This window comes from Bufo bufo, chromosome 4 (genome assembly GCF_905171765.1).
Source record: "Bufo bufo chromosome 4, aBufBuf1.1, whole genome shotgun sequence".
In the NCBI taxonomy this organism is placed as follows: Eukaryota; Metazoa; Chordata; class Amphibia; order Anura; family Bufonidae; genus Bufo; species Bufo bufo.
In genome coordinates this window covers 88,062,650-88,088,049 of record NC_053392.1, presented here as the reverse complement: position 1 = coordinate 88,088,049, position 25,400 = coordinate 88,062,650, and the positions used below count along the sequence as shown (strand labels likewise).

The following is a 25,400-nucleotide window of genomic DNA, read 5'->3' as shown; positions in this document are numbered from 1 at the left end:
GCGTTGGTCACGCTGCGCGGACCTGCAGCACCTTGCCTGAACTCCCAGCACTGGCGGGGGTCACATAGTGATGCAATGTAACCCTTACAGTTCTGAAATGCATTAAATGACACTGACATAATGCTGCCAGTGTTATCCAATACATTCCAGAACTGTAAGGGTTACATAGCATCATAAATTAATATAATGCTAAGTGACCCCCAGCAGTTTTGGGAGTTCAGGCCGGGTGCTGCGCTGTGGACTCGCAGAGTGACCAACGCTCGTCTGCAAGGGCCTTTAGAGTTCTGGAGTCTTTGGTATTACACCGACAGTATCATGTCAATGTAATACAATAGATTTCAGAACTCTAAGGCCCCTTTCACACGGGCGAGAATTCCGCACGGGTGCAATGCGTCAGGTGAACGCATTGCACCCGCACTGAATCCGGACCATATCACTTCAATGGGGCTGTTCAGAAAAAACACTATGGCTCTCAGAATATGGAGACCCTAAAACATTATTTTCTTTTGTTTAAAAAATGCTGTTATTGTGTAAAACTTAAATAAATATAAAAAAGTACACGTTAGGTATCGCCACATCCGTAAGAACCTGTTGTATAAAAATCAAATGAACTAACCCCTCAGGTGAACTCCGTAAAAAAAGAATTTAATAAAAAGGTCACAAAAAGTGTAATACCAAGCGATCAAAAAGTCATATGCACCCTAAAATAGTACCAGTCATTTCATACAGAATAAAATTAGCCCTACATAAGACAGTCGCCCAAAAAAAAAAAAAAATATGGCTTTCAGAATATGGAGACACTAAAAAAAATCTTTTTTTCAAAAATGCTTTATGTAAAACTGAAACAAACAACCAAAGAAAGTAGACATATTTGGTATTGTCGAGTCCATAACAACCTGCTCTTTAAAAATACCACATGATCTAACCTGTCAAATGAACGTTGTAAATCAGGGCTTGACAAATTTCCTTGGAATCTAGGAGCCAGCTAAAAAAGTTAGGAGCCAGGCGGAGCCGCGTCATAAAGCCCCCAGTAGGTGCCCCCATAGAGCCCCCCAATAATGCTGTATACCATGTTACATATACCGCCGCTCCGTTCCTGGACCCTATTGACTATAATGGGGACGGGGGTTGAGCTCCGGCGCAGCACGGCAGTTCGCGGTGAAAGGCCGCCGGACTAAAAAGTTGGACATGCAGTACTTTTAGTCCGGCGGCCTTTCACCATGCACTGCCGTGCTGCGCCGGAGCTCTGCCCCCATTATAGTCAATGGGGACGGAGCGGTGGTCCGGCGAAACAGCGGAAGGACGGATCCGACAGGGTGAACAGCCGTATCCGTCCTGCCGCAAGTGTGAAAGTAGCCTTAGTTATATAGCTACTGAATGAGACAGAAGAAGGGGTGCCTTTTAACATATAGATCTCCTTGAGAAGCCAATTTGATCCTAAAGGGTTAATTCAAACTAATCTAAACTCTGTCCTGTCACTTCTCTCATCTCTCTGCTCCTGTCCCTTAATCTTATCACTGCTGCAAAAGCATCAGTTCTAGAGTCTGACTGACGGTTCTTTTAACTCAAAAAGAATCGAATGAGTCACTAAGGAGCTTTAGATTCTAACCTGAGACTCATTCGATTCTTTCTCCCTGTACTTGTGTCAGTGACTCAGAGCTGCTAGTGCTTGCATTGCCTCAGCTCTGATTGGTTGGTGGGCGGGGAGGGGAGGGACTGGCAGAAGCAGCTTCCACTCTAGGATCAGATTACACTCCTCCCGAGCCCCTCCCCTCCCTGCTGCCAGCGTCTCTGCTATTGTGTGCTGTGACGGAGCTGTTTCACACAGTGCTGCCTCCGGACAGAACGGCAGCTCCGCACCCATCGCCCGGGCACCTTTGAAAACGGGCTGACAAATACCCAAGCGCCAGGACTAAATTCCTGGTCGCCATGGCGACCTGGCGCCTGGGATTTGTCGAGCCCTGTTGTAAATAACAAAAAATAAAAACGGTGCCAAAACAGCTATTTTTGTTACCTTGCCTCACAAAAAGTGTAATATAGAGCAACCAAAAATCATATGTACCCTAAACTAGTACCAACAAAACTGCCACCTTATCTGGTAGTTTTCAAAATAGGGTCTTTTTTTGGAGTTTCTACTCTAGGGGTGCATCAGGGGGGCTTCAAATGTGACATGGCAACTTTGTAAAATCTGCCTTCCAAAAACCATATGGGATTCCTTTCCTTCTGCGCCCTGCCATGTGTCTGTACAGCAGTTTATGACCACATATGGGGTGTTTCTGTAAACTACAGAATCAGGGCAATAAATATTGAGTTTTGTTTGGCTGTTAACCCTTGCTTTGTTACTGGAAAAAAATGGATTAAAATGGAAAATCTGCCAAAAAAAGTGAAATTCTGAAATGTCATCTCCATTTTCCTTTAATTCTTGTGGAACACCTAAACGGTTAACAGTTTTTAAAATCAGTTTTGAATACCCTGAGGGGTGCAGTTTCTAAAATGGAGCCATTTATGGGTGGTTTCTATTATTTAAGCCCCACCAAGTGACTTCAGACCTGAACTGGTCCTTAAAAAGTGGGTTTTGGAAATTTTTGGAAAAATTTTAAGATTTCCTTCTAAACTTCTAACGTCTCAAAAAAAGAAAATGTAATTTACAAAATGCTTCAAACATGAAGTAGACATATGGGAAATGTAAAGTAATAACTATTTTAGGAGGTATTACTATCTGTTTTAAAAGCAGAGAAATTGAAATTTTGAAAGTTCAAATTTTTCAAAATTTTTGTCAATTTGGTATTTTTTTTATAAATAAAAATGAAATATTTTGAATCAAATTTACCACTGTCATGAAGTACAATACATGACGAGAAAAAAATCTCAGAATGGCCTGGATAAGAAAAAGTGTTTTAAAGTGACATATCAGATTTGCAAAAAATGGCCTGGTCCTTAAAGTGGTTGTCAGAGTTATTTTTTTGTTCTTTCTATGTTCCTAACTAAGCAAATGTAACAGCTTTCCAATTAACTCACTTTATCTCCAGTGCCTGGTTTCTCAGATTTTACTGAGGGTCACATGACCTGTGATGTCAGCTTCTCTCCCTGCTCTGATAAAGTTTGTTTACAAGACTGTAAACGAGAGTCACTGTGCTGGCCACGCCCCCCTTCACTGCCGGGCTGTCTGCTCTCCTAGGATTCTTAACCCCTTCCGCTGCACAGACTGGGTAGCTGCAGCAGTGACAATTCTGGGCACAGGAGCTGACAGACTAGAGAGAGCATTGCACAAGAAGGTAGGGGGAAGCTCCTGTGTGTATTAGCAGTGTCATTATACAGGTGGGACTTGTAGTTCTACACTTACAAGTTGCTGTTGATTCTCCCAGCACTCAGCGCAGCTCTTGTATCCACTCCCTTAGCAGTGTCATTGTACAGCTGGGACTTGTAGTTCTACACATACAAGATGCTGCTGATTCTCCCTAGCAGGAAGACATGTCACTCAGGGCAGCATTTGTATCCACTCCCTTAGCAGTAAAGCACTCCCTCATTGCATGTAAACAAAGGGCCAGAAAAGAACCAGGGAAATGAGGAAATATATATATATTTTTTGCATAAAACTTGCTTAGCTTAGTTATATATTGCTGCCGATCAGATTTTCTGTGCTATATAATTTTTTTTTAATAACTCGGACAACCCCTTTAAGGTGAAAAATGGCAAGGTCCTTAAAGGGGTTGTCCGGGTTTAGAGCTGAACTCGGACATACCCTTTTTTTCACCCAGACAGGCCCCCTGAGGCTGCTAGCATCGGAGCATCTCATGCGCCGATGCGCTCCCGTGCCTTGCGCTAAATCGCGCAGGGCACAGGCTTTTTTGTTTTCAATAACACACTGCCGGGCGGTAACTTCCGCCTGGCAGTGTGTTCGGTGACGTCACCGGCTCTGAGGGGCGGGCTTTAGCTCGGCCCTAGCCGTTTTACTGGCTAGGGCAGAGCTAAATCCCGCCCATCAGTGCCGGTGACGTCACCGGGGTTCCTGTCAGCCCCATTGAGAGCCACGGTACGTCACCGGAACTCCTAAAAATGCCTTTGCCCTGCGCAATTTAGCGCAGGGCAAAGGAGAGCATCGGAGCATGAACTGCTCCGATGCTCCTGTCAGGGGGGCTGCCGGGGTGAAAATGGAGGGATGTCCGGGTTCAGCTCTGAACCCAGACAACCCCTTTAAGGGATTAAACAAAAAGGCTTAGGCTACTTTCACATTTGCGGCAGAGTGAGCTGGCAAGCATTCCGTCGCTGGAACTGCCTGTCGGATCCGGCAAAACATATGCAGATCGCATTAGTAAGACTGATCAGGATAATTATCAGTCTTAAAAATGCCTGATCAGTCAAAAAAATGCATTGAAATGCCGAATCCATCTTTCCGGTGTCATCCGGCATTTCTTTTTTTCACCTTATTTTCGGTCTGTGCATGTGGCATTCCGGTATTTTGAATGCCGGATCCGGCAAGTCTTCTGTTTTTTTCACCGCAGATAAAACCGTAGCATGCTGCGGTTTTATCTTTGTTCTGATCAGTCGAAAAGACTGAACTGAAGACATCCTGAACGGATTAGGGTACTTTCACACTTGCGGCAGGACGGATCCGACATGCTGTTCACCATGTCGGATCCGTCCTGCGGCTATTTCGCCGTGCCCCCGGGCCGCCGCTCCGTCCCCATTGACTATAATGGGGACGGGGGCGGAGCTCCGGCGCAGCACGGCAGTGCACGGCTTAAGGCCGCCGGACTAAAATTACTGCATGTCAGGTTTTTTAGTCCGGCGGCTTTCGCCGTGCACCTCCGTGCTGCGCCGGAGCTCCGCCCCCGTCCCCATTATAGTCAATGGGGACGGAGCGGCGGCCCGGGGGCACGGCGAAATAGCCGCAGGACGGATCCGACATGGTGAACAGCATGTCGGATCCGTCCTGCCGCAAGTGTGAAACTAGCCTTACTCTCTATTCAGAATGCATGGGGATAAAACTGATCATTCTTTTCCTGTATAGAGTCCCTAGCACGGAACTCAGTGCCGGAAAAGAAAAACGCTAGTGTGAAAGTAACCTTAGGTTTTGGGCTCATCCATCCTTAAAACGTTGCTTCAATAGCTTTATAATTTTCCAGGAAATTATTTGCCCCCTGCCCTGGGCAGAGCGGCAAATTACGCTCTACTGTTTTCCACCAACTGCCACCTAAAAAGTGGATAGTCTAACAGCAGTCAGTTCCCCATAGATCCTGATATCAGCCATGATTAAAGCTTTTCTGAAGAGAGAAACGATGGGAGTCATGACGAGAGATGAAGCCGCAGACATAGTAAATCTACCACATAACGCTGGGAGGCACTCACCACATCATCTAGGTTGCAGTTGGCTCTTTTCTGAAGTAGCTCCTGCACAATCTCCAGGTTGCCCTGTTCTGCTGCCAGCATCAGGGCAGTCTGCCCGTTCTGAAAGACAAATGCCACACATCAGTAGAGAGGGTACTGCCATGACAGTAAGGGATCACATACTGCTTGGATATGCCACCACTTCTTCATAAGAGGGGATGTGATTTCCAGGATCCTGACAATCCTCAGAATGAAGGGGTAGCAATGCTAAGGAACTGCAACTCAATTTTCCAGCACCCGGATGTTCCTGGCCACCCGCCGCACTGGGGGCTAAAATACAATCACTCACAAGACTTGAGCTGCATATCTCCCTGTAAAGTGTATGACCAAGGGCGCCTTTATGCTTCCGGCACCACCCACTCCCGTGGATTACTTATGATGACATATGGCATATTTTAGGATATCCCTTTATAGGTAACCTGTCACCTGGTTTGGGGGTCACTTAAAGAGGACCTTTCACTAGAATAAAACATCTAAACTAACTATACAGACATGGAGAGCGGCGCCCAGGGATCCCCCTGCACTTACTGTTATACCTGGGCGCCGCTCCGTTCTCCCGTTATAGCCTCCGGTATCTTCATAGTTAGTCTCCACCCAGGGGAACGTCCAGGCGTCTCATTCTCCCATGCTGAAGCGCTGGTAAATCACAGCGCTCAGATCATAGCCTGAGAGAAAAAAAAAGCCTCTCAGGCTATGAGCTGAGCGCTGCGATTGGCCAGCGCTACAGCATGGGAGAATAAGATGCCTGGAGGTTCCCCTGGGTGGAGCCTAACTATGAAGATACCGGAGCCTATAACGGGAGAACGGAGCGGCGCAGGGAGATCCCTGGGCGCCGCTCTACATGTCTGTATACTTAGTTTAGATGTTTTATTCTAGTGAAAAGTCCTCTTTAACCATCAGCCTATTATTATGTCGCTGGAGTTTAGGGTCCCAAATAGCAAATCCATCCGTGCCCCGAAAAATAGTAAATGAAATTTGAACTTAACGGGGAAAGAGTCCAGGACACATCCTTGTCGCATCATGGATCGCACATCAGGCATATGCGCAGTGAGAAAACCGTCCTCCGCTTTCTCAGCACAGTCCTGGACTCTTCTCCCGGCATCTTGGACAATAGCATGGACCATAGACCCACGGGTACATACAGTCGTATCCATGCACATGACCGTATTTTGCATCGGTGGCTGATCCACACTTTTTGCGGGTTGCACATGGACCCATGGGTCCACAAAAAAAAAAAAAAAAGATTTTTGTATAACTTACCAGTAAAATCTCTTTCTCGCTCTTCCTTGGGGGACACAGAAGACCTTGGGTATAGCTCAGCTCCCTAGGAGGCGTGACACTAAGTGAAAACTGTTAAGCCCCTCCTCCAGCAGCTATACCCTCAGCCTGGAGAGAGAGACTGCCAGTTGCGTGTCCAAGTAGTGAGAAAGGCAATGTCCAAAAAGAGGAACCAACAAGCCAACTACCCAACGGGGTAAAACCAAGTCCGGAAACAGTGTACAAAAAAACAACGAATGGGTGGGTGCTGTGTCCCCCAAGGAAGAGCGAGAAAGAGATTTTACTGGTAAGTTATACAAAAATCTTGTTTTCTCGCCCATTTTTCTTGGGGGACACAGGAGACCTTGGGACGTTCGAGAGCACCCGAAGGCATCAAGGAACCGCCGCCTGCAAAACCAGGCGGCCCAAGCAGCATCCGCCGAAGCCCAAACATGCACCCTGTAGAACATGGTAAGGCGTGCAAGGAAGACCGGTGGCCGCCTTGCACAATTGCATGGCCGAAGCCCAATGCTTCCGGCCCAGGAGGCACCGACCGCTCTGGTGAAATGAACGGTGACACCAAAAGCAGATCCCTGCCCTTGGTGCGGTAACCTCAGTAATAGCCATTCTGATGAAGTGGAGGAAAGCCACCCTGAGGGCCGTCAAACCGTTGCGCGACCCTTCTGGAAACACAAGAGACAGAACGTCGACAAGAGTCGGAGATCTCCAAGTAAAACTGCAAGGCCCAAACAACGTCCAATCGGTGAAGTGTCCGTTCCCGGGGATGGGAAGGGGAGGACGATAGCCTTGCTGAAATGAAGGCAGATACCACCTTCAGAAGGAAGGAAGGGACGGGATGGAGAACAGCCCTGTCCTGGGAAAGGACAGGAGGCTCGGAACGAGAAGGGCCGCCATTCAGACACCAGTCAGAGACACGATGGCAAAAGAAACACAACTGTACAGGACAGAAGGAGTAGGGAGAACTTCTGTAACGGCTCCAAGGGAAAGATTGGAGCGCCGAGAGCTCAGTATGCAGTTCCCAGGGCGGTACCGTGAAACGGTACAGAGGAACCAAAGAGCCACTCCGTGGAAGAAGGTCTTGACAAGCCCAGGAGGGCCAGGGAACGCTGGAAGAGAAAGGACAGCGCCGACACTTGACACTTCAAGTAACAGAGTCCCAGTCCCAGGTCCAGGCCGGACTGGAGAAAGACAGAACCATGGGGAGAGAAAGGCAGAGTGGGGGAATGCCCCGCTTCACACAGAACCCTAGGTAAGAACCCTAAGTCCAACAACAGATCCTGGACGAATCACGGCCGGGGGGGGGGGGGGGGGGGGCGAACACTAGCCCGGAGTGGGGGAGCAGAAGGACAGACGGAAGGAACCGAAAGGGTCCGGCCAGCATCCGACAGATGCCAGGACAAGACAGGCTAAAGTCCATGTCGACATAGCCACCACAGGAAGGTGTTCTACAGTCCCGGTGTGGGAGATCTAAGGACAATCTTGACCGAAGGATAGTCCTCCCAAGTTACCGAGAAGGTAAGTCCGCAGCAGGACCATTGCCCAGAATGGAAAACGCAATCTGCACCCAGCGGGAGGACAGAACGCGGTAGACCCGGTAAATAGGCACATAGCTAGTACTGCCAGTGAGAACGAGGGAGATGGTACGAGACCACAATGAACACCGGAACAACCATGCTCTCCCCCGAGGGGAGGGGGGTAATGAAGGAACAGCCTCTGAAGCCTGGCCCGGGCAGAAGCCACATCGGAGTGACATACCCCGAGCGGGAGCCAAAACAGAGCCGGCGAGGAAAAGCTGTCGAGACAGAGGCCGGCATAACACCCTCCAACCGAAAGGAGGAGTGGGCAACAGGGAAGCCATAGGACAGCTCAAAAGCAGAATCCCCACTACTCTGTGAGACGCCCTGCTCACCGCCTCGCAGAAGGCGAATACCCTGAAGAACCCAAAGTGGAGGTCCCCCGGACCTGGATAATCGAGCACCCAAGAGAAGTTGGGTGACCTACCCGAGAAGAGCTCTCGACCGTGACCGCTTGCGCAGGGAAGCAATGTCGCGGGAGGACGAATGGGTACGCATCTAGGAACAACGAACACTCCCCAGGTGGAAGGGGCAACGAACATGGTGGATGCCGTCACAACGGGACCACAATATACAATCCAAACCAGAGAATGAGTACCACCCAGCTCGGTGCAGTAGAGAGCAAGTAGAGCCCGTCTACTGATATATAAAGTATATATTTTTGAATACATTGGGCATTCATTTGTTGTTTGTTTGAAAACACCTTAGGATTATACAGGTGGACAGAATGATCTCTTCAGAGAAGAGTGCAAGGCTTGCGACAAGCATCGTATCCCAAGAGAAAAAAGTATGTCGCAGGAGGAAGGGAGGCATACGTACTAGCAGCCCCGTAGGAAGTGAGAAGGCCAACCCACCTACGGGAGGAGAAGGCATACACGGCCCAAACAACGCACAGAGCGCACAAGAACGTCCGCTCACTGCAAAAATAGTCACTCAGCGAAGAGGGCCAGCCACAGAGTCCCACAGTATCTACGGAAGTGCAAAGTGCAACCCGAAAGGGAGTTATGCACAAGACTAGTACAGGCATGCGATGGAACGCAAGCAGTCCACCCAGAAAGGGGGAAGAAGGTACCTGGCAAACACTGCAGTCGGCAAGAGTGCAAAGGCCCGCCCAAAAAAGGGGGGGGGGGGGGGGAAACGCCCAAGGCCAGTACCCACTTCAGAGAAGTAGGACATACCATATTTCGCCCAGAAGGGGGCCATGCACATGGCCGCACAGTATCCGGCAGGAACGCAGGAGGTCCACCTAGTGAAAGGGGGGCATGCACAGGGTTATCCTAGCATTAAGAGATTGTGAAATAATCCACCCAACACCGAATTTAATTTCGTGAGCGTGCAACTACTCCGCCAATGAAGGGGGACGTCTACCAGTCCAGCACCGCATATACAAGGACAGCCGTGAATCTCGGGAGCGTGCAAAATTCCGCCCATGGAATGAGGGGTGGTCATATACAAGGCCAGCGCCGTATCCAATGGGAGTGCAAGCATTCCACCCATGTTAGAGGGCCAGCAACGTATCCGGTGAGAGTGCAATATGCCGCCCAAAAAGGGGGGTCATGCACATGGCCAGCATCGCAACCAGGGAGAGTGCGAGCACCCCGCCATGGATGGGGGTCATGCACATGGCCAGCAACGGATCCAGTGAGAGTGCAAGCACCCCGCCATGGAAGGGGGTCATGCACATGGCCAGCAACCTACCGGCGAGAGAACAACCCCAGTCAGTGAGAGTGTATGTATGCCGCCTGAGGGAAGGAGGCATGCCCAAGGCCGGCAGCGAAACCAATAAGAGTGCAGCATACCGCTTATGGAAGGGTTCATGCACATGGCCGGCAGCGAATCCAGTGAGAGTGCAGCGTTCCGCCTATGGAAGGGGGTCGTGCACATGGCCGGCAGAGAATCCAGTGAGAATGCCGCGTTCCGCCTATGGAAGGGGGTCATGCACAAGGCCAGCCCGCAGCCAGGGAGAGTGCCGTATTCCGCCTAGGAAGGAGGGTCATGCACATGGCAGGCACCATAACTGGAGAGGTTGATGAATTCTGCCTATAGAAAGGGCCGCATGCACTTGGCCAGCGCCGTATCCTGGAAGAGAGCAAGAAAACCGCCTAGAAGGGGGGACATGCACCTGACCAGCGCCGCAGCCGGGAAGCGCGACATGCCGCCTATGGAAGGGGGCATGCATACAGACGTAGGGCTGGAGAAACCACTCTCTCACCATCAGCCGTCTTCACCCTCTGTCCGTTCCAGCAGGGTCACCCCTTCAGCTACTGGCACCGTAGTGACAGGACACTGGAAGAGGGACTTGGCGTGCGGGCGACCCTTGCGCTGGCGAGATGTAGGGGAGCTAGGCTGCCCTGGTCCAACTTGCCTTCTGCAGGGGAGGCAGCAGTGCTGGTGACAGGCACTGGCGCAGCTCAACCCCGGAAGAAACAGAGAGGTCTAGTGCGTCTGTTGTCCCTGATGGTCTGGAAGAAAAAGAAAAATTTAAACAAGGAGAAAAACAGCCCTGCAGAGCAGGGAGTGTCTTGCCTCCTTGGACACTAAGCAAAAACTGGCAGTCTCTCTCTCCAGGCTGAGGGTATAGCTGTTAGAGGAGGGGCTTAACAGCTTTCATTTAGTGTCACGCCTCCTAGGGAGCTGAGCTATACCAAGGTCTTCTTTGTCCCTCAAGGAAAATGGGCGAGAAACATGGATGCCATCTGGGTGCTGTCCACATTCGTACAGCTGCTCCGCAAATTACAGAACATGTCGTATTCTTGTCTGTATTCAAGAACAGTCATTTTTAGTGAGAAAAACGCGGATTGCACACAGAGGGGATCTGTATTTCGTGCACCGAAAAACGGACACGGTCGTGGGCACGAGACGTAATGGAAATATTTGCACACTTCCTGGGTTTTTGAACCTGCACCTGGTTTTGGTTCACAATCACTGATGGATAGCACCGACCAAATCACTGAGGCCGAAGATTACTACTTATGCTTTACACTGCAGCTATGCTCAATCAGATTATTATCTGTCGTGTACAAGCTTCCCAAGATGCCCTCACATGGAAAAATATAACATTTATATGTATTTTCCTCCATTCAAACTGGCAAACACTAAATATTATTTTCGACTTCCTAGCAGCAGCAAGTGTGGCTGAGGTCACAGGATGACTGGCGCTGGGTGCACGGTGCCACATGACAGTCAGACTGACCACACTCACATGGAAATATTCTTACTCACTTCGGGTAAGATTATTTCATGCGAGCAGTTTTACCCTACAGCTAAAACAGAATCTGATACATAAGAGCACATACAGCCTGCGCCATATGGAACATCACTATAATGTACTCGTAAGCACAAGCTGTGTGACCTGTAAAACAAGGGACAATTAATCCATTTGTCCTGGTTTAGAAAAAAATAATTTTTTTTTTTTTTTTATTATTCCAGGAAAAGCGCCTCTCTTATCTATGGGCTGTGCCTGGCACTACAGCTCATCCCCATTCAAATCACAAGCAGATGTTATTCTAATGTATTTTGGATTTCTCAACATTTTCAAGACCTTTGATTGCAGCTGGTGAATGGAACGTTTCTAGCTTGGGGTACTTTCACACTTGCGGCAGAGTCATCCGGCAAAATGTATGCCAACTGAATGCATTTTAAGACTGATCAGGACAAATGGATCAGTTTTGTTTTTTTTTTCACATTTTTACCCGTCTGTGCATGCGCAGACCGGAAGGACGGATACGGCACTGATACATTCCTATTGAAAAAAATGCCGGATCCAGCATTCAGGCAAGTGTACAGTTTTTTGGGCCGGAGACAAAACCGTAGCATGCTGCGGTATTATCTCCGTCCTGATCAGTCAAAAAGACTGAACTGAAGACATCCTGAACTGAATGCTCTCTATTCAGAATGCATGGGGATAAAACTGATCAGTTCTTTTCCGGTATAGAGCCCCCAGGACGGAACTCTGTGCCGGAAAAGAAAAACGCTAGTGTGAAAGTACCCTTACAGGCAGAAGCTGAAAATCCTTGCTTACCATCGAGAGGTCTGAAACAAAGAATATTTCTGCTCAAAAGGTAACAATGGCCATACATAAGGGCCCTTTAAAACCTGTAGGTGAATAGGCAACTTAGGGTACTTTCACATTAGCGTTATTATTTTCCGGCATTGAGTTCCGTCCTAGGGGCTCTATACCGGAAAATAACTGATCAGTTTTATCCTAATGCATTCTAAATGGAGAGCATTCAGTTCAGGATGCATCAGGATGTCTTCCGTTCCCTTTTTGCCTTTTCAGGACGGAGATAATATCGCAGCATGCTGCAGTATTATCTCTGTCCAAAATTCCGGAACACTTGCCGGAATGTCGGATCCGGCATTTTTTCCCATTGACATGCATTAATGCCAGATCCGGCAAAACAGATCCTGCATTGCGGTCTGCGCATGCTCAGACCGCAAAAAATGTGAAAAAAATAAATGCCGGATCCGTTTTTCCGGATGACACCGGAGAGACGGATGCAGCATTTCAATGCATTTGTCAGACGGATCAGGATCCTGATTCATCTGACAAATGCCATCAGTTTGCGTCCGTATTGTCGGATCCAACGGGCAGTTCCGGCGACGGAACCGCCTGCCAGAATCCTCTGCCGTAAGTGTGAAAGTACCCTTATTGGATACAGAAGCTCATTCCCAATAACTGCCCTGTGCAAATGTGCCGCCGATCACCCGACAAACAAGTGAAAAAGCTCACTTGTCGAGTGATTGTATTTTTTCTTGCAGCACCAAAGACCGTCATTTGTCGGCATCGCATTGCCCTGTATCGGGAACGTGCTGCTGATAATATGCAACGGGAATAGGGAACAAACAATTGTAATGACAATCTTTCGCCCGCCATTCACTTTGTCTCAGGCTGTGTGAAAGGGCCCATTAAGTGAGCGACAATCATTTGTACACCGTCAGCTGCTCCATGATGACGCCTTCACACGCTGCAGATTTTGTTGCAGAATTTTCTGAGACTGAACATCACTTCCATTCACCTGAATGGGGCTTACAGAAACCCATGTGCTTGCCGCTCCTAAGGCCACAAGCACACAGCTGTGTTCCTAGTGCAGTCCGCAAAAACGGATCCGCAAAATATGGACCGCTTCCATCTGCATTCCGAATTTCTTCACTCCCATCAACAGATAGGGCTGTTCTCATCTGAATAGGCTCTGTGCTGAGATTTACAGATTGGACACCTTAACCTGCATAAAAAAAAATGGATGTGTGCATGGCCCCATAGAAAGGAATGGGTCAGTGAATAGCACGCTAAATAAAAATATAGTCATCCACGTGCGCCCTTAAAAGGGACACTGACAGGCCCTATAAACATATTTAGATATTCCTATGCAGTCATAGGTCTTTTAAAGTGTATTCCAATCATATAAGAGTACCCCCAGCCCGCATTTCAAACCATGTAAAAACAACTTTATATTCATATGTCAATCACTTGCCTTTGTGCCTAAGAGGCGGTTTTTCTCCTACCTTTGTGCCCAGCCGCGCCCCAACTGTCGTTTCCTAGCGCCGCCCAGCTCATTATTATTCACTGCGCTGGGCGGCTTTTCCAGTCCAGCTTACAGCTATTAGGGCATGCTGGGAGTTGTAGTTTTGCAACAGCTGGAGGGCCGCAGTTTTGACATGCCTGGTTTATAGGCACAAAATGAAAGTGAAAGTACCAGTCACACAGGTAGAAAAACAGTTACCCTTTGCGACAGAATGGCTCAATAATTTTAATAAAGGCCAATTGAAAATATGATTTTTTAGCCAAAAATTAGCAAAATGCAATCGTAAACAAAAAACTGCCTCCGAAGGTGTATATAGCCTTTAATCAGAAACTAGCTCTATAGCTTACATTATCTTGCTTTCTGCTTTGTGGCAGCACGGAGCGCAGTCTTTTAGGTCTGCACTTTTATGCTACGCTCACACGTACAGGTAACGTTGGGAGTTAGAAATACACTAACAGCAAAGTGGATGGGAGTTTAAGAAACCTCATCCATGTGCTGGAAATAAAAAAACCTGCAACATAAATGGACCTACAATTTCTGCAGCATTTTATGGAGTGTGTGAATGTACCCATAGGTTACTTTCACAAGGGCGAGTTTTTTTTTTTATTTATGTGTGTTTCCACACCAAAAACCACATGTGTTACTTGAGGATTTGATGCAGATCTTACTGACACGCTGTGGATTTGAAAATCTGCACGGCAGGTCAATTTCGCAGGGAAAAAAATCAAAAACTAAGTGTACATGAAATGTGACTAATCTCATGCAATTTGCTGGTACTGTATTCCGCACGAGAATCTGCACGTAAAAAAATGCGTGTGCAGGCAGCCTTAAATTCGCTTCTCAGAAAGGGACGCCCTGCTGTCATTTGTTCAGCATGAGTGAGCAACAAAGTGATGACTGTAGAGCAGCCTGACGGCGATACGGTTGCGTTTCCTTTACTAATAATGTCGTGCAAGCAAGAGAAAAATGCCAATATCACCTATAATATGAGAGTCAGCAACTGCCTAAGTACCTGGTACCACATACGGCATCTTGTCAGGGTAAATGGACAAGATTTATATGCAGAGAATCCGCAGGTGTTCGCAGGGAAATCCATGCGGACAAACCGCATCAATTGGTGCGGATTTACATGCAGATCTTACTCTCATTATTGAAGTGAATGGAGAAAATCTGGTCAGGAAAAATAAAATAAATTGACATGCTGCGGACTTTAAAATCCGCATCGTGTATGAGAATTTCGAATTCTCATAGAATACAATGTGCATGACCTACAGGGCGGATTCTCCGCATGTTAATCCGCACGCAATCCTGATCGTGTGCATTTAGCCTAAAGGAGGCATTAACACTTTTGTCCATTTTTAACTGCTGCAAATTTTGCAAAATGGCTCCTGTGACTAGAGGCGGTTTATTTTCTGAAGGACATACCTCGTTTCTTTCATCCACATCCTTGTATTTCTCCAGGAGAGTTTTCAGGACGGCTATGTTGCCCTCTTCCACGTAGGATAGCAGGCTTGCCATTGTGAACGGGTGGGTCTAGGATCAAAAGGGAACCTGAGACAAGAAGGAGAAGAATATAGGTCAACAGGAGGATCACAACGGGCAGCGCAGGAATGCCACAGGGTACAACTTTCTATTCATTACCCAGAGGTCAGAACCGGTCTTCAGTGGCAGCCGGCTACGATGCCCCTAGAATCTGTAAACCTCAGCACGTGGGCATGTAGTCTACAGGAGGTTTCTACCTCTCCCGCCATGGCGTTGCCCTCCCCAAAGGTCACATCATACAGAAGCCCTGGAACACTGGGATGACTTATTGCTGATTTCTAGTCGTAGTCACAAAGTCGGAAGAATTTTTCTTCATATAAATTAAATAAGTTTTCCGAACTGGGCCACTGATGAGTAGGATATGCCATAAATGTCCAATAGGAGTGGGTGGGACTCAGACCTATCTCAAAAACGAGACCCACTGTGGCCGGCCACCTCTCCATTACCAGCCAGGCAAAATGGGGCCTTGTTCTGGAGACAGGAGTGGGTCTCACACCTGCTGGACATTCATAGCACATCCTGCCATACATGTCCCAGATAGGAATACGCTTTTAAAGGCCATCTGTCAGCAGATCTGTACCCATGACACTGGCTGACCTGTTACATGTGCGCTTGGCAGCTGAAGGCATCTGTGTTGGTCCCATGTTCATATGTGTCCGCATTGCTGAGAAATATGATGCTTTCATATATGCAAATGAGCCTCTAGGAGCAACGGGGGCGTTGCCGTTACACCTAGAGGCTCTGCTCTCTCTGCAACTTCCGAGCCCTCTGCACTTTACCTGACAGGACCAGGCAGTGAAAACATCATAACACATGTCCCTTTCAATCACAGTGCAGAGGGTCCGGCAGTTGCAGAGAGAGCAGAGCCTCTAGGTGTAATGGTAACGCCCCCATTGCTCCCAGAGGCTCATTTGCATATATTAAAAAAACTAAATAAGGGTAACTTATAAAATCGCATGCATATTTTTGTGCATGTCCCAGTACCAGGCTGCATATAAAACCAGTTTTAATAACCTCCCTCCGTGAGCTGCGCCGTTTCTCCTGGAAATTTCTGCCACTGTCAGGACACGGTGCAGCTAACCCACCTGTGGCGGCCAATGGTCGGAGCACGACTGTGTACGTTCCGCCACACCACATGGTCTTAACCTGTATGGTGTACGGCTATGCCCCCAGCTGTGAACCTATTTACACATTTCAAAGAGGGATAACAGAGGAACAGCACAATGAAGAGTTCTAAGCTGCTCCACAATTGTTCCTGCAAGAATACATGTACTAAAATAAATGTCAGGAGTACTACAACTCCTATTCAGCAAGCAGGGAGGGTGGGCATAGTATTTCCTCCTAGAGGAAGGAAAGGAAGGGTTATAACGTCATTCAGGTAGCACTTTTCACATCAGCAATGAGGAGCGGCCATCTTTATTTTAGACACTCCTCTTAATGGATAAGGGTCAGATACTTCAATGGCAGGTGATGGCCCTCCTCTGCATGGAGTCTCTATGTTCTCACTGTGTTTGGGTGGGGTTCCTCCAGGTTCTACAGTTACCTCTCACACTGGAGACGGATGACTGGCTTCAGGTAAGGAAATTACATTATTAGCCCCACTGGAGACGGATGACATTGTCTGTACAGAGCTGGGGAGTCTATAAATGCTGGGCTGCAATACCAGACGGCACCACACACAAGAGAGGCGCTGTAAAAGCAGAAAGGTTCCTCTATCTCAGGGATCAGCAACCTCCAGCACTCCAGATGTTCTGAAACTACAACTCCCAGAATCCTCCTGTCACTTCTGTGGGAGTTACTAAAACAGCCAAATAAGTTTGCATGCTGGGAGTTGTAGTTTCAAACTTTCACAGCAGCTGGAGCGGCTGAAGGTTGCTGATCCCTACTCTATAAGCTCTCATATAAGCCCTATAAATAAATTCTAAAAGGTCATAAAGAAAAAAATAGGAAAACCTTTGGTCAAATCTGGTGGATACATCATGCGCCCCCTGCACCTGTACACACAGGACCCCCGTACCCAAACCCATCAGGTACACAGAGGCCGCACACAGCAGGCTTAGTGCTGGGCCCCGGCCAGCTTTACTTTCCTGGAGTGATAAGTGGCCGGCCAACATTTGCCTGCACGGATGTAATGCTTGTACCGGGCTAGGGCTGCAGTAAACCATTATTTTAGAAATCGAGTATTCTATCAATTATTTTTTACGATTAATTGAGTAATCTAATAAGAAAAAATGAATTAATAGACTGTTTTCCTTTATAAAAACTCATCAGACCCCCTGCCATCAGTCCCCAACACCCTTCGTTCCCCCCTGTGCGATCAGACCAAGTTCATCAGTTCCCCCCCAGTGCCATCAGCTCTCCCCCCACCCCAGTGCCATCAGCTCCGTTCCCCCAGTGCCATCAGCTCCGTTCCCCCAGTGCCATCAGCTCCACTTCCCCAGTGCCATCAGCTCCACTTCCCCAGTGCCATCAGCTCCACTTCCCCAGTGCCATCAGCTCCACTTCCCCAGTGCCATCAGCTCTCCCCCACCCAGTGCCATCAGCTTTTCCCCCCTTGTGCCATTGCCTCTCCCACCTTGTGCCATCGTCTCTGCCACTGGCACTATTGATGAGGGCACTGTCTTGCACTATTGATGAGGTTACTGTGGGGGCACTGTTCTGTTCCTGGTGGCATTTTGACTGGACCTATTCATGGCGATTCTCTGGTTGGAGCCAGTCATGGGAGCACTCTGGTTGGCACTATACAGAAGGGTGCTCTAGCTGCCATCATATATGGTGACACAAACTGGCACTAGTGATAGAAGCACTCTGACCCTGGCTGGCACTATTTATGGGCACCTTTACTTCCTTTCTTGTATTATTCTGGGATCTCGAGGACAGGCCCCCGGAAAGCTGGAGCTGCAACTACCACACAGAGCTTCTGTCCCAGCACCCAGAGCTGTGCCTGTCCATGCAGCCTGCCCTCCTCCTGACACCCGGAGTGCACAGCGTCATTGGTTGCTATGACGCTGTGCACTCCGGGGCGCGCGGCCTTAGTCGCGCCCCCACCCCCTCGCTGTCACCAACTTACCTTTCCAGCAGGGGCGCCGCTGACACTCCGTTGTTCCGCACTGCTCTGGGCCTGACGTCACACAGCGCGTCAGGTCACGGCGTGTGTACGTCAGGAGGTCAGTGCAGTGTGGGACAATGGACGTGTCGTGGAGTGTCCGGAAGCCCCCTGCTGGAAAGGTGAGTATTGCGGGCCAGCGGGAGTAATAGCAAGCTCTTCACTCCCGCTCCGTGGTCACGTGACACAAACGAATCCTCAATGCAGGATTTAATCGAGTACTCGTTGCAGCCCTATACCGGGTGAACTGATAAGAGGAATATGTCTTATAGGAACAGCTGTCCATCAATGAGCATGAGACTCACGAACCTGGAAATGCTCCTCTATAAATCAGCATGTGTTGAAAAGGACAGGCTGGTCACGGGGCGAGAGGTCTCAATGGGTGTGTGTGTGTGTGATAGATATATACACTGCTCAAAAAAATAAAGGGAACACTTAAACAACACAATGTAACTCCAAGTCAATCACACTTCTGTGAAATCAAACTGTCCACTTAGGAAGCAACACTGAGTGACAATCAATTTCACATGCTGTTGTGCAAATGGGATAGACAACAGGTGGAAATTATAGGCAATTAGCAAGACCCCCCCAATAAAGGAGTGGTTCTGCAGGTGGAGATCACAGACCAATTCTCAGTTCCTATGCTTCCTGGCTGATGTTTTGGTCACTTTTGAATGCTGGCGGTGCTTTCACTCTAGTGGTAGCATGAGACGGAGTCTACAACCCACACAAGTGGCTCAGGTAGTGCAGCTTATCCAGGATGGCACATCAATGCGAGCTGTGGCAAGAAGGTTTGCTGTGTCTGTCAGCGTAGTGTCCAGAGCATGGAGGCGCTACCAGGAGACAGGCCAGTACATCAGGAGACGTGGCGGAGGCCGTAGGAGGGAAACAACCCAGCAGCAGGACCGCTACCTCCGCCTTTGTGCAAGGAGGAACAGGAGGAGCACTGCCAGAGCCCTGCAAAATGACCTCCAGCAGGCCACAAATGTGCATGTGTCAGCTCAAACGGTCAGAAACAGACTCCATGAGGGTGATATGAGAGCCCGACGTCCACAGGTAAGGGTTGTGCTTACAGCCCAACACCGTGCAGGACGTTTGGCAAATTCGCCACTGGCGCCCTGTGCTCTTCACAGATGAAAGCAGGTTCACACTGAGCACATGTGACAGACATGACAGAGTCTTGAGACGCCATGGAGAACGTTCTGCTGCCTGCAACATCCTCCAGCATGACCGGTTTGGCATTGGGTCAGTAATGGTGTGGGGTGGCATTTCTTTGGAGGGCCGCACAGCCCTCCATGTGCTTGCCAGAGGTAGCCTGACTGCCATTAGGTACCGAGATGAGATCCTCAGACCCCTTGTCAGACCATATGCTGGTGCGGTTGGCCCTGGGTTCCTCCTAATGCAAGACAATGCTAGACCTCATGTGGCTGGAGTGTGTCAGCAGTTCCTGCAAGACGAAGGCATTGATGCTATGGACTGGCCCGCCCGTTCCCCAGACCTGAATCCAATTGAGCACATCTGGGACATCATGTCTCACTCTATCCACCAACGTCACGTTGCACCACAGACTGTCCAGGAGTTGGCAGATGCTTTAGTCCAGGTCTGGGAGGAGATCCCTCAGGAGACCGTCCGCCACCTCATCAGGAGCATGCACAGGCATTGTAGGGAGGTCATACAGGCACGTGGAGGCCTGACACACTACTGAGCCTCATTTTGACTTGTTTTAAGGACATTACATCAAAGTTGGATCAGCCTGTAGTGTGTTTTTCCACTTTAATTTTGAGTGTGACTCCAAATCCAGACCTCCACGGGTTAAAAAATTTGATTTCCATTTTTAAATTTTTGTGTGATTTTGTTGTCAGCACATTCAACTATGTAAAGAACAAAGTATTTCAGAAGAATATTTAATTAATTCAGATCTAGGATGTGTTATTTTTGTGTTCCCTTTATTTTTTTGAGCAGTATATATATATATATATATATATATATATATATATATATATATATTATATATATTATATATATATATATTTATTTATTTATTTATTTCACTCACCGACCGGTAATCCTGTTTCCTGGAAGTCTCCATGCCAGTGTATATTAACGGAACCAGGAAAAAGGGGTAGAACAGAAATTAAAGTAAAATTATCAACAAAAGGGTGGGAATATATGTGCTGTCATGGAGACTTCCAGGACACCGGATTACCAGTGAGTGTAATACTCATTTCCCCAGTCGTCTCCATGACAGCACATCCTGAGAACTAACAAAGTAAACTTTAGGGGTGCGCAACAGCACCTAGGACCTTGCGTCTAAAGGCCATGTCCTCATTGGCAAATACATCAACCCTATAATGCTTGGTGAAGGAGTGAGCCCTCTTCCAAGTGGCCGCTCTGCAAATTTGTTCTAAAGACGCAGAGGCTCTCTCGGCCCGGGAAGTAGACACGGATCTTACTGAATGGGCTCTGAGGGACGGAGGAGCCTCCTTACCAGAGGCTCTATAGGCCTCAGAAATGGCACACCTAATCCAGCGGGATATAGAGCTTTTTGCCGCTTTTTTTACCCTTATTTGGGCCTGAAAACTGAATAAATAAGTTTTTATCTATATGCCAATCTCTGGTGACATCTAGAGAATGAAGTACACTTCTTTTAACATATGAATTTATGAATTATCTTGTTTCCTGCTCGTTTTTGGGGTTGGCACAAAACAAGGGAATAACAATGTCTTGTGACCTGTGGAGTATAGAAACCACCTTACGGAGAAAATTGAGATCTAATTTGAATATGAGCTTATCTTTAAACACTCTAAGGAAGGGCTCCTGGATAGATAAAGCCTGAAGCTCACAAATTCTTCTCGCAGAGGATATTGCCACTAAGAAAATGGTGTTAAGAGTAAGCCACTTAATAGTCAGGGAGTCGAGGCTCAAATGGAGAATCTGACAAACCTGTAAGAACAGTATTGAGGTTCCATGGAGCGACCATATTTTTAATTCTGGGTTTCAATCTATCAGCCACTTTTAAAAACCTAGACAACCAGGAGACCTCATAAAGACTAGTGTTAAATAGGGCACCTAATGCGGAAACCTGTACCTTAAGGGTATTCAGGGAGAGACCCATATCCAAACCATCCTGGAGACGTTCCAGGATGAGAGGAATATTGGGGGTAGATTGGTTAAACCTAACACCACACCAGGTCATTGAGGTATTGGATTTTCTACTGAGCAAAATGGTATTTACAACCCTCTGTGATAGACCTAGACCTAAGAGGATGGATTCCTCAGTAACCAAGCTGACAGCTTAAGAAGACTGGGGTTCGGATGAGAGATTGGACCCTGCATTAGAAGATCTTTCCTTGGGGAGAACAGGATTGGATCTTCATGGCTGAGAGATTTTAAGAGACCGAACCAGCCCCTTCTGGGCCAAAAGGGGACGACCAGGATTAGGACACATCTTTCGGATTGGAATTTTTGCAGAACTTTTGGTATAATCGGGATTGGGGGAAAGGCGGAAACCAGTCCCAATGTCCAGAGACCTGAGTTAAGGTGTCTACTGCGACACAGGGATCCCTTGGATTGAGCGAGAAGTAATGCAGTACTTTTTGGTTTCTTCTTGAGGCGAACAGATCTAGACTCGGAACGCTCCAATAATTTTGGATCCTCTAAAAAGGCCGACTGGGATAGGGACCACTCGACTGGATCCAGTCTCTGACGACTGAGAAAGTCTGCCTGAAGATTGAGAGAACCCTTCAGGTGTACCGCAGCCAGAGATTTTAGGTTCTTCTCTGCCCATAGAAAAATCTATTTGGAGAGATTCCATGCCTTGTACCTCTCTGATGCTGGATGAAGGCTACAGCTGTGGAATTGTCCGAGTGGACTAGTACATGACCGTTCTTAAATTGGGTCTGAGTTGCTTTGAGGCGTTCCCATATATCCCGAAGTTTTTTGTAGTTGGACGACATCCTCCTCTGAGCTTCGGACCAAGTCCCCTGAAAGGAACCTGTGGCAGTAAGGGCACCCCAGCCCCAGGAACTGGCGTCCGTCGTTAACGATAGCACTTCCTCCTGGCTCCAAGAGACTCCTGACTCCAGATTCCTGTCTCTGAGCCACCACTGTAAGGAGGTCTTTATCTCTTTGGTTACGGACATCCTCTGGTCTAGGGTTAACTGAGATCTGTTCTATTTCCTGAGGATGAGGTCCTCTAGAGGCCTCATGTGGAATTGGGCCCAGGCGACAGCTGGAATGCAAGAAGATAGGCGACCTAAAATCTTCATGGCTTGTCTGATCTAACAAATAGGCTTTCTTAAGAATTGTTGGATCTCTAACTTTAGATCCTGGACCTTTGGAGATGGAAGAAAGGATTTTTGGAGGACAGAATCCAAGAGGATGCCTAAAAATATTTTTTGATGGTTTGGGATAAGATTGGATTTCTCCCAGTTTACTATCCAGCCCAGGTTATGAATGTGAGAGAGGACCACCTGAAGATGAGCTTGTAGGAGATCCGAGGTTTCTGTTATAACTAACAGATCGTCCAGATATGGAATAATTAATATTCCTTTTTGGCTTAGGGAGGCCACTACTTCTGCCATAATCTTGGAGAAGAAGCGAGGAGCAGAATATATTCCGAAAGGGAGACAGTTGAATTGAAAGTGATGAATCATCTCTTTCAGCTTCACTGCAAACCTCAGATATTTTCTGGATAGGGGATGGATTGGAACATGAAAATAGGCGTCCTTGAGGTCTATTGTGGCCATCATAGCCCCCTTTTGATGAGTTTCACGGCGGATTTGACAGTTTCCATTTTGAACTTGCAATAAGTTATGTGTCCGTTTAGTGGCTTCAGATTTATAATGGTCTGGAATTTGCCGTTCAATTTCCGAACCAGGAACAATGGGGAATAATGATGATTACTTACCGGTAATTTGATTTTCCCCAGTCGTCTCCATGACACCACATCCTGAGATTGACTTCCTTCTGATTGGACAGGAAAAACACAGAGAGGTTAAAAACCCCACCCCCTCCCTCCATCGCCAGTGTTTTTCCTGTCCCATCAGGATAGGAAGCCGGAGAGGTGCATGGAGCTCTAGCTGGGCTCCCCTGTTTTCTTCCAGGCCGAGGTCGGATCTGCAGGGCAGCTCTCCCTCCTCCGGGTTAGGCCTGGGCTCGGGCGCATTGCGATATGCCCCCCTGCGAAGACCCCCCTCTGCGGCGGTCCAGGGGGACTTAATGCAGAGGGGAAAGAAGATTATGGCGGATCGGCACTAGGATGTGTCCCTTCCGGCCGGCAGGTGGGTGACGTCAGACGATGGGGGCGGAGCAAAGCGTCCTGACATCAACATGCGCCGCAGGTCCTGGAAGGGCAAAGGAGACTATAAAAACCCACAGGACCTGCAGAATGGCGCCCTGCACAGCGTGGCTTTTTCCTATTAGAAGTGCACCCCTGGAAGCGGTCGGGAGTCAAGATAAGCACCCACCTCACGCCGGGCTCTGGAACCGAGCCTGCAACAAATCCAGGGACTGTGAGTAGCCTGATCTCAGGCACATGTTTATATAATGCTGAGTTGGTCTGCTCATCCTTCCCTCCCTTACCTTTCAGGAAGAAAAGGATTCAGCTACTACCACTAAGAAAGTCAGAAAATGTGGTATCTGCTATAAACGACTGTCCAATACAGGGTCTAAACCCCTTTGTAAGGAATGCACATCCAATGTCGTTAAATCAGAATCTTTCAGCTTCCTTGAAGATATTAGAAAAGTAGTTAAAGAGGACGCTCAGCTGGCCTTAACATCTAAGGAACCAACACCCCCAAAAATTACTCCTTCTCAAGACATCCGCAGTAGTCGTTTACCTATTTCTGACTCAGACTCCGAAGGTCTGGCAGTTTCGGACTCTGAATCAGTACAAAAACAATTCGCATCCTCAGATGAAGATAGCGAATACAAACGGTTTTTGTTCAATTCGGACGCCATTGACGAGCTGATCAAAGCTATCAGAGCTACCATTCAAATGGAAATGCCAAAGACACCTAGGTCAACACAAGAAGAGATTTTTGGGGGCCTAGGAGAAAGGAAAAACGCGGTCTTTCCAGTTCCAGATAGTGTCCAGAAGATGATACGTTCTGAGTGGGAGAAACCAGACAAAGGATCCTTTATTCCAAGGGGGATTAAAAGGCGTTACCCGTTTAGCCCAGATGACTGCACTGACTGGGAAACCATCCCTAAAGTAGACGCACCAGTAGCTAAGGTGGCTAAACATACAGCTCTACCCTTTGAGGATTCAGCACAACTAAAAGATCCGCTAGATAGGAAAGCAGAAAGTCTTTTAAGAAAGACCTGGGAGACAACAGCGGCCCTTCTCAAACCAGGAGTAGCTTCAACTTGCGTAGCTAGAACATTAAACTTATGGCTAGAGCTACTAAAAATCCACCTAGTCAATAAAACGCCACGCAACCAGATATTGGAGAGCTTGCCCTTACTGAAGATGGCAACCTCTTTTTTAGCAGACGCAGCAGCAGAGTCTGTCAAACTGTCCGCCCGGACAGCGGTTTTATCCAACACGGCGAGACGGGCTTTATGGCTTAAAGCTTGGTCAGGAGACATTACTTCCAAAAATAAACTAAACTAATCGCGCTCCCCTTCCACGGTCAATACGTCTTTGGAGCGGACCTTGACAAAATCTTAGAGAATGCTACTAATAGAAAAAGGGGATTCCCAGAAGAAAGATACAAACAAAAAAGGCAGTTTTTTCGTGACCGACACTATCAACCCGAAAATAAGAAAGATAAAGGGAAGTCCGGAAGGTGGAGCTATGCAAAGGGAGGCAGGGGAAGAAATTTCCTTTTCAACCCGAATCGAGCAGAATCCTTCTCCACCAATACAAACAATGACGCCATACCAGTAGGGGGAAGGCTCAGCTCCTGTCAAAAATCTTGGGAGCACATAACAAACAATGCGTGGATATTAAACATTGTAGAAGAGGGTTACAGAATAGAGCTA

The 25,400-nt window shown here is 47.9% G+C and overlaps 1 protein-coding gene across 2 annotated transcripts in view; it reads right to left on the bottom strand.

Moving 5' to 3' along the window:
* KIDINS220 (kinase D interacting substrate 220) overlaps positions 1–25,400 on the bottom strand; it is a 164,566-nt gene that overhangs the window by 123,204 nt on the left and 15,962 nt on the right. For both annotated transcript variants that reach the window (XM_040427504.1, XM_040427505.1), the window contains exons 2-3: positions 15,191–15,316; positions 5,350–5,448 (exon numbers count right to left, since the gene is read on the bottom strand). In XM_040427504.1, the coding sequence (XP_040283438.1) occupies positions 5,350–5,448; positions 15,191–15,283 (192 nt within the window). In that variant the 5' untranslated portion in view covers positions 15,284–15,316. The remainder of the gene's footprint in view (positions 1–5,349; positions 5,449–15,190; positions 15,317–25,400) is intronic.